Below are 9,769 nucleotides of genomic sequence, written 5' to 3' on the forward strand. Positions count from 1 at the left end.
ACACCACTCTGCCAATTTATCCAACCCTTTTAGAACTGGAGGTGACTATGACTGGCAGGCTTTGGACTCAGTTGAAAACAGACACTAATGACACTTTGACACTTTACAGATAAACTGGTCCATGGTAAATATCTGCATACACACCTTGGAAGTTATCTCCCAGCTCTCACTGCTGGGGAGTAAACACCTACAGCTATCACTGACCATGTCAAATATAGAAAATACCCAAATATTTGGGTTATCTAATAATACATTTTGAGTTTGCATTATGGAAAACTTGATTCCTTTAGTCAGCACAAAGATGACCAAGAATACTACTGTATTTTCATGCCAGTTTCACTGTAAAGAAAAGAAAATATGTGTAGCTGTTTGAACCACTTCAAGAAATATTCCATTTTTCAGACTAAAGAACTGGCTTAGAAGCAGAGAGGATCTAAACTCCAAGTCTGCCACAGACTCTCAAATATACTCCAAGCAAACATCCTTATTAAATTCATTAAAAAAAATCAATTATCCTTCCCTTGTCAATCTATCTCGTCCAGATTGTCAATCAAAGAAACAGTCTAAAAATATTTTTTAAAAACCAAAATCAATCTCCTGGTTGGAAGAGGCTGTGGCAGAGTAATTACAGCCCCAGAGATTATTTTTAAAAGAAAACTGACACACCAGCTTTACCAGTAACACTAAACTATGGAAAATCTTTAGCTTTGGTAATAGTAAAATATATCCAACAGATCCAACAGATATCCATGCATCATTACAGTCCTGCACCAAGTGCCCCAGATGTAAAAGGGGATTATCCAGGAGAAAAAAAAAAGTATTCCTTCAGTAAATAAAACTTTTGAGGAGTAGAAAGATGACAAGGATGAAGTCCAGTTATCTGCAAACCATAACTCGGTATAATTAAACCATTAACTTTGCACAACTACTCATTATCAAAGATCACTTTTGAGAGATCTCTTAGTGCAGACTGTTTGCACATTGGGGATTTCAAGCTGGGAAAAGATTCTGATTACTTACACTAAAGCTAGCTCTCTTAATTCAAACAGCCATCTCAATTATTTATGCACATGATGACTGATCTCTGAGTCCTGATAAAAGCAGTTCTAAAAGTTTGCAGAGGAAAGAGGAAGTTTCCTGAAGTTTTCAATGGGAACTAAGGGGCAAAACTAACACCTGCCTTTCTTAATCCAAAGTTTTAAAAGTGGCTAAGAGCAAGTGGCCATGAGATAACAGAGCTGAAAGTCTCTAAAACCAGCCAACAGTGACTGGAGCTGGCAGCATTATTCCACAGAGGGCAACACTGGTGAAGAAAACCAAGACAGCAGTGCCAGTTGTGCAAGGGCCAGGGGTTTTAACAGCACCTTGGGCAGTAAATCCAGAGTAGTCACACACTTTCCATCCTGTTCACCAACACCCTGAATACCTGCCACCCACAGAGCAAACATCTCCATTTTAGTTCATCTCTTAAGAAACTGCCAGGTCTCTACAGCATTCAGCATTTTGGTTTGGAGCAGCAGTGGGATGGGGAAGCAAACCCCCCACCATTCCCATCCTGAGCACTAGTTTAGCCTGAAGGGCAGTTCTGCTGCGTGATTAGATCCCCTTCAAACCAAACTGCAGCTCCAAGACAACTACAGCCCAAGCTTCTCCAGACAAGAACAGAGATCTAAAGGAGTGTCCTTCCAACTGCCTGGAACTTGGCAAGGGGAAAACACACCAAAACACCTGAGGCAACACACACAAATGACAATTTACATCAAAGGACCTTGGCACCAGGTGCTTCTATTTCCTTCTGCACATCAACCACACCAAATTGGTCCCTATTAGCTGTCATAAAGAAGCCTTTTGATACATTAAGTCAACTGCTTACCATGCCAATTTCTTTGGAAAAAAGGATGTTGAGTCTTTAATACATTTCCTAGGACATTACACTAAGCAACTGTGATAGGGTTTATTTTAATGTTAGTGTCTTCAACAATTCTGCATTTTAATTCTTTAGAATTTATTCCTGTTAACATGCTATGTCAAGACATGTATCTATTATTCACTATAACCATTTAAACAGTACTGTACTTCACATGACTTTCCCATCTGTGTCCTCAAAGGTACAAAATATGACATATGCATAGATAATAACATCAAATAAACATTTCCTTTTAAAGACAAAATAAGTTATGTAGCATTTAAAGTATTTCCTTACCTGTATATTTGTTCATAGGAGATAGGGATGTAGTCACCAGGACTCTGAGTTAAAAGCTGATCTATGGCACTGTCCAACTTTGGCCAATATGTGCTCTTATAGTCTTCAATTGTTATAACATTCATTACTGCAAGAAAAAGACAAGAATAGATTTATAGTAACTTCACCTTAAAGACTAGAAACAAGTGAACACTCTGTGATTTCAGATCACACCAATAATAAGGTCAAAACACCTGGGAACAGTTCACTTCCACCAAAACAACCTCATGTAAAACTAAAGCCCAGACTTGAATTTGTACCTCGGTATTTACAAAAATAAAATCAGAAAACCTACCAAATCAGTGTTTTGGTATTTCTCTGGGGCTTAAGTAACATGGAAAAGCAAACTCCTGGGAGTTATAACATAAAAATATAATAATAAAAATTTATAAAAACATTAGTTCAGACTAATAAATTATGTAACTTTGTGGCAGTTCAGAACCAATCATTAACACAGCATCTTCACATTCAGAAGGAGGAGCTCTGGCCAAGACTGGTAGGTTTTTGAATATTCCTTCCCAGCAGATGTATTCATTTCTCAAGTCTCAGGTGGGACCAGAAGCTTCCTTGGTCTAAAAGATGATGCAATTCCCTCTGTGTTCAACTGCAGTTAGGCTCCCAGGCAACTTTTCTGAATCTGTATTACAGTTCCCCTCTAGCAGGGACAATTACAGTCCTTTTGCAGATAAAGATCACCACAGGGAAGAACAGAAGGTGTTTAAATTAGGGTTCCCCACTGATCCCTGACATTCCTCCTGAGCTTCCCAACTGCACCCTCTTGCACCAGTGACTCAGGGCACCCTCCCAGCCACAGGAGGGTTTGGATCTCTCTCTTGTCAGGGAGGATTTCTGAACCAGCCACTCGTGGCTCAGTTCCAACAGGTTCACACCCTCCCTTCAGGGCCTTACTCGTAGTACTTCCTCGCTGCCTTGTTACACCACCACAGCTTCACAGCACCCACTCAAAAAAGCCCTCAGCAACCAACAGTACCTCAATCAAATCTATGATTTGAATTCAAGCAATGAAATCGAATCAAATCTATCAAAACAAAAAAGAATCAAAACTATCCAGCCTAGGAAATCTAGAATAACTTCTTCATTTGAACTCCACATGTGGGTCTGGCCTAAATGGAACAGAGAATAAAGATACTTCTCACCCCACACAGACCATTTTAGACACAACACTGGAAAGAAATATTTTGGTTAGCAGTGAGTTTTAAATATACATTTAAATGTAGATTCACTGATGGGTTTGAGAAGAAATATTTTTGAATGGTACTTTCAAAGGGGTTGAAGGGAGCTGAGTGAATAAGTCACTTCTGGCAGCATTATGAGGAACAATTGTAAGGAAATTGGCAAAACAGTTATGAGTATCATGAGGAAAATAAAAGACTTTAAAGAGAACATGGAATAGAGAGAGGTGTGAGACAAGGAAGTGTTGGAACTCAATCTGTAGGAGCAAGTATTACAGATTTGTGTGCTGTGTTAGGGTATTTTCAGCCAGAAACTTTGCTTAAAGGAGGATGCTAGTGCAGCACTCCTGGCTCCTCTTCATCCAGCTGCAGCCATTGGTGCCCTCTTGTTTCACAGTTGTTACAGAATCAGATCTAGTTAACCTAAAAGTGTCTGAGCAGTGACCAGGTCCCCTCTACCTGGGCTGCAGGACACTGCCCCAAGAGCCCAAGCTGCAATCTGAAAGGACATCACTTTTTGCTAAGGAGAGAGTCAAGGTCACAGGGCTGGCTACAAAACCACCAGGATTTCAGTTAACAAGTCCAACAAGTCAGCTTCCCCATGAAAGAGCATCCATGCAGTCAGCAACAGCAGAGCACCTCCCAGCCAGTAAACTCAACCCTTATTCCTTGTCTTGCAACGCCTTGTTTGAGTTCTCATCCCTTACAGAGCCCACACTCCAGGCAGATGTTCTCAGCAGCAGATCCACAGCACCTTTACTATTCCTGCTTACACTCTGCAGCAAAATCTGAGCTTTTTTTTACTTTGCTACCCTAAAAAAGATTGGCCTCCAAGAACCACGCTGTTCCACAGAAAATATTAAGCTGAAGTCAGCATAAACATTAGACCAAGTCTTGCTTTTAAGATTTCTAGTATAATCACACCCACATCTGGCTTAACATATTAAATGAGCCCTATTAATTTGGAAGAAAATAGTCAAGTAAGATTTGGGAACACTGAAAAATAATTTTAACAGGCTGTTGAGATGTTAATTTTTTTTTTTTTTTTTACAATATGGAAAAAGAAAGCAGCAGCAGACAGGAAGGTCTGCCAATTAGATATGCTGCACAGGTAAAGGACAAAATGCTTTTACAAAAAGCCCTGTGAGACTTGCACAGAAAAGTCTGCATAGAAAATTTACTGATAAATTCACAGTAACATTCCAGAAAAGCTTCATTCTCCTTCAAAAGTCTCTTACAAGTACTATGTAATTTGATTTCCACACTTCAGTTCTGAAACTAAGCCAACCACAATATTTACATAGCTAAAAGTCCAAGACTACAAACTGAATGATCACTATTTTTATTCTTCTAATCCAGAAAACAAAGTACTTTAAAATTTTAATAACTGTCACAAGTCGGTAATGTTCTTTTTCTCCTGGCAGCTCTGACACACACAGAAGTAAAGGGTGGCCTGAAGACCCTACAACTACAAACTCTGCAAGAACAAGGTCAAGACTAATAAGGAAGCAATCAGATCCTTAGCAAGGAAAGACAATTGCCCTTTAATTTTTTATTTTTCTCTCTTTTTAGGATGTCATGCTTAAATGGTTATCCCTACATGAGGTGTTCAAGATTTAAAAGGATTTGCCCAAGAGCTTCCACTCCCAAACTGCAATTTAGTTGGCTTCTGGGAAGTCACACTGATATTTTGTAAGAAAGCATGCTAAAATGCTGGATTTGATCCAACTCCTGTAAGGCTGGGGAGGTGGGGCTGGGAGAGAAATCAGTCCAACAGAACTGAAAGAAGTCAGTATTTTCCAGAGAATTCAGCATTTTCTAGAAAATTACTAAAGACTTCACAAGTAAATCTTAAGCAACAACTGCTGCTTTCCCATACAAAAAAAAAGTTCAAAATAAAAACTTTAGGTGAAATGCAGCAGTGAAACCATTTCAGTAAAAAAGAATATGCATAAGCTATGATAACCTAGATATATCAGTATTATAGTCATAATGAAAACACAGTCTGCTTCAACCTACCAAATTCTTTGTTATCAACTTCAATGAAAAGAATGGCAAAACCCACTAAGACTAAAAAAAAAAAAAACCCCAAAAAAATATAGCCCATCAAGAGTAGGTATACATCCCCCATGAAACTGGTAATAAAACCTTACACACACTCACTTTTTCAAATCTGTAGCTAAAAAGCAAGAGACAGAGGAGGATGGTTGATCCAGCCTACTGCCAAGTATGCAGACAGCAGTCTGACAATTATCTGTCATTTCTTCTGGCAATAAAAATTAAAGAAAGCAACGAAGCAGCTTTCAGAAACTGTATTTCATCTCACCAAGTGAGATACATGAAACTTTACTGCTCAATTAGCAGTGCACCCTGCAATCTTCAATATTTTGCTAAAGTGTACAAACTCTTCAGGCAGCTGTCCAAGAGTCACGTACAGAGTGTGGCCCTGTGCTTTCCTGTTTCTCAGCCCCCATGTGCATGTTTTCACAATAGATTTTGCTCTGCCCCCCTGCCTCACACATCCCAGCATACATTAGCAAGTTTATGAGTTTGCCCCATGGTTGGCTTCCAATTCTATTCTATTTTTATAACCTGTTTCTCAGCCTGAAGGCTGGTTAGTAAAAGTAACTTTTTCTTCATCAGACCATTGCCCACGCAGCAATGCACACACACTGCACAGAACAATGTTATGCAACAGGGAAGGCAGCAGATTTAGTGGATATGCCAATGCACACAGCCACATGTGCCTGTCCCAAATGGCACTGGCATCAACAACATTTATTACCACCCCTTCTTGAAAAGGAGAAAAGAAACAAAATGGAAACTCTTCATTGTTCACCTCAATCAGGTTATGCTGCAATTACTATTAAGGAAGAGTTCTTCTTAAAGTACTAGAAGTTCTTTACCTTCTTTTCTCCCTTATGAACTTTGAAAAATACTCTTCACAACACTACTGCTTTATCAATCCACAGCTATGACTGAAGCTGATCAACTGTAAATATTTAGTTTTAAGTTTACTACAACATATTAATTTTTCTTAAATTGCTTTAAGTAGAAGAAAAGCTATTAAAGAAAAACTATCACATGAACGATGTGCTATTCTAATTTTAGCTCTCAGTCCTACCAAAATCTCAAGGAAGGAGAACTGGATTTATCCTCTTGGAAAGACAGGAAGGATACTCTGTCCAGGACAGCTTCTGCATCATAAAGCAAGGCCGGAGCTGTTGTTCATCCAGATGCAGAACTGCCTTATGCAGCAGAGAACAGACAACTTTTCCTTCAAGCTTAGGACTGGCAAACTTCTCTCCCATTAGTGGGACAGAGCGGGCAGGAGGGATCCAGCACATGCTGATTCCCTCTTAGGGAACATTTATATCCAAAGAGACCCTTCTCCCTTTTTCTATGGATGAAAATTAAACAGAGGTGATTAAGGGATCCTCTGTCAGAGCCAGGATAAGAACAGGCAGGAGCCTACCTCAGCTCCTTTAGGTTCTCAGTCAATACCAGTTCACTGGATTTGTTCTGTTCATTTACGTGTACCATCACAGCTATCCACAACACAAAGGTGTGGAAAAGTTCTAATGAACTTGACTTAGAGCATTTTCTGTTTTCCAGGAAATTAATTTAAAAAAAAAAATCAGTAAAATATTATGTTGAGATACCCGAGCTGGAGAAGTGAAAACAAGAACTCCAAGACCACACCCTAAGCAATACCATGCTCTGCTGCTGCTTCTCCCCCTCAGACATAAATTGTGGACTAGCTGGAAAATCACCTTCCTACTTGCTGGAGATCCAGCTTGAAAACCATTTTCATTCTGAAACACAAAGAAAAACTAAGATTCTGAATGTCTGGACTAAGACTTCAAGAGCCTAGTTTAGCAAGGTTGAACGACATCTCATTTCAACTGTCTCCAGGGTTTAGAAGCCACCCCAAGGTACCTGGAGACCTGACAAGCAAGGCAGGCAAAGCGCCAGGGAGCTCACAGAGCCTGGGAGTCTTAACTTCAAAGCTGCCAGCCTTGGCCATGTGCCACAAAAGCCAGGCTTACCCGAGAAGCAGAAATCCAGAAGCCTGAACTTTGAGCTTTTGATCACCTCTGGACATGGACAGGTGAGAGAGCACTGGGGAAAGCAGGAAGGACACACAAAGTGCATTTTCCATCTAAATTTTATCGTGGCAATCACAGCTGCACTCCCAGGAATGCTTTTCACTACCCAAATCCAAGTTTTCCAACAGTCCATGAGGAAAAAAAAAAAAAGTCTATTTTGCCCAGAAAGGTGACTTTTGGAAAAAAAGTAGAACTGAAATGTACAGCAAAATATCTTCCATTCCCTCGACCTTAACTCAGAAAAAAATAGGGGAAAAAAAGCCATTTTTGTTAAAGCTACATGCAAAAGCCATTTTGTAACCCCAAAGGCCAGGATGGATGGAGCTCTGAACAACCTGCTCTAGAGGAAGAGCTCTCCGCTCAAGCAGAAGGCTTGGAACAATATGGTCTTTAAGATCCCTTCCAACCCAAACCATCCTCTGATGTTATGATTCTATTTTTGGGGCTAACTTGGGTAAATTAACCCTCTGTGGTTCTCATCAGACTTTTGCAGACATTCGTCCCTTCTGGGACAGCATGACCCTTCCAGGGGCTCTGCCCACAGCTGCCACCAGCAGTCCCTAACAGGCTTCCAATTCATCTCTAGGTTTTTCTAGGCTGAGAGACAAAGTGTATAGGAAAGTACGGCCTGAGTTAAAAGGCTTCAGAACCAGCAGCAGCCCAGAGCCCTGCCCACGCTCACTCTCCCAGCTCCACAGCCACATCCACCGTGACAGCAAAGCACAAGTTGGGGCGCTATGCGAGGAAAGGTTATTTTCGCCTTCCAAGGCGCCTTAACCCGTTTGACTTCGCTTCGAGAACCTCTCGGGGCGAGACCCAGGTCTGGGTAGGAGAGAGCGGAGCGCGGCCCCAGAGGGGAGCGGGGGCAGCGGGTTCAGCACAGCGGCAGGCGAGGCCCCCCCGTGCCCAGGCCCGGGTCACTCACGGAACTTGGAGGTCGAGGCGCTGATGTTGATGGCGGCGATGGCCCCGGCCGCCCCAACCCTGCCGGCGGCAGTCCCCGGCTCGCAGCCCCGCAGCCCCGCTCCGTTGTGCTCGGGCCCCGCGGGGCGCGGCGGCCCGGCCGGCGGCAGCAGCCGCTCGCCGAGCAGGTGTCGCCCGTAACCGCCCGCGCCCCAGTTGTTGTGGTTCTGGTCGTCCATCATGGCCTCGCCGCCGCCTTCCTCTTCCATGCTCTCCTCCTCCATGGCGGGCGCCTGGCTGCGGGAGCGGGGAGGGATCAGCGCCCGCCGCCCATCGCCGCCGCCTCAGGCCCGGCGGGGCTCGGCGGGCTCGGCCCGGGCCCCAGCCCAGCTCCGGCCGCGCCGCGCGACACTTTGCGCCTGGCGGAACGCGGCAGCCGCACCGGGCGGCACCGCCGCGGGGCATGCTGGGGGATGTAGTCCTGCGGGGCGGAGCGACTGGCGGGGCGCGGAAAGAGGCGCGGCCGGCGCGGGGTCCGTCCCCGACCGCGCCCGGGGTTCGCTCTTCCCGGTTCCCCGATGCCAGGGAGGGTTTCTCTGGAGCGGGGAGGCTCCGGCAGGGCCCGCGAGGAGAGCGGGCCCCGTGCTCACAGCGCCCCCTGGCGGGAGCGAGGCGGCCGTGAGGGGCCCGCTCAGGAAAAGAGACCTAGCAGGGTCGGGATGTCGCTTGTCACACCCTCTCCCCGCTCCCCCGCACTACCGCCACCCTGCGAGGTGTCCCTGCCCATGGAAGGCTTGGAAACAAACCATCCTTAAAGTCCTTTCCAGCCCAGCCTGTTCCTGTGAAGTGCCTGCACAGCGCTGCTCCCTTCCGCTCTCCTGTTAATAGCGGGAACGACCTGCACAAATAATGCATAAGCCCGTTTGCAATAAACAATATAACATTTTAAAAGTATTTTTTATTATGCTCCTCGCCAAGAACTGTAGTTATGGGACAAGGAGTAATGGATACAAATGGAAAGAGGGGAAATTTAGGTCAGATATTAGGAAGAAATTCTTTTTGTGAGTGTGGTGAGGCACTGGAATGGGTTGCCCACAGAAGTCACGGATTCCCATCCCTGGCACTGTCCAGGGACACTTTGGATGAGCCTTGAGCAGCCTGGTCTGGTGGAAGATGTCCCTGTCTCTGGAAGTAGGGTTGGGACTAGATGGTCCTTAAGGTCCCTCCCAACCACTTCACATTCCATGACCCTGTTATAATATTGCCTAGCAGCCTTCAAGTACACTTCAAGTTTTATTTTCATTTTCACCTGGGCACTGTGA

At 44.0% G+C, this 9,769-nt stretch overlaps 1 protein-coding gene across 2 annotated transcripts in view; it reads right to left on the bottom strand.

Annotated features, from left to right (window-relative positions):
• The window catches only part of CACUL1 (CDK2 associated cullin domain 1), a 43,757-nt gene extending 34,870 nt beyond the window's left edge, over positions 1–8,887 (bottom strand). Inside the window, exons 1-2 of one of the 2 annotated variants that reach the window (XM_030241192.2) lie at positions 8,470–8,887; positions 2,204–2,330 (exon numbers count right to left, since the gene is read on the bottom strand). In XM_030241192.2, coding sequence (XP_030097052.1) covers positions 2,204–2,330; positions 8,470–8,731 — 389 coding nt within the window. In that variant the 5' untranslated portion in view covers positions 8,732–8,887. The remainder of the gene's footprint in view (positions 1–2,203; positions 2,331–8,469) is intronic. The other variant, XM_030241191.2, reaches the window with a different exon arrangement.
• Between the last annotated feature and the right edge of the window lie 882 nt (positions 8,888–9,769).

This window comes from Serinus canaria, chromosome 6, assembly GCF_022539315.1.
Source record: "Serinus canaria isolate serCan28SL12 chromosome 6, serCan2020, whole genome shotgun sequence".
Taxonomy (NCBI): Eukaryota; Metazoa; Chordata; class Aves; order Passeriformes; family Fringillidae; genus Serinus; species Serinus canaria.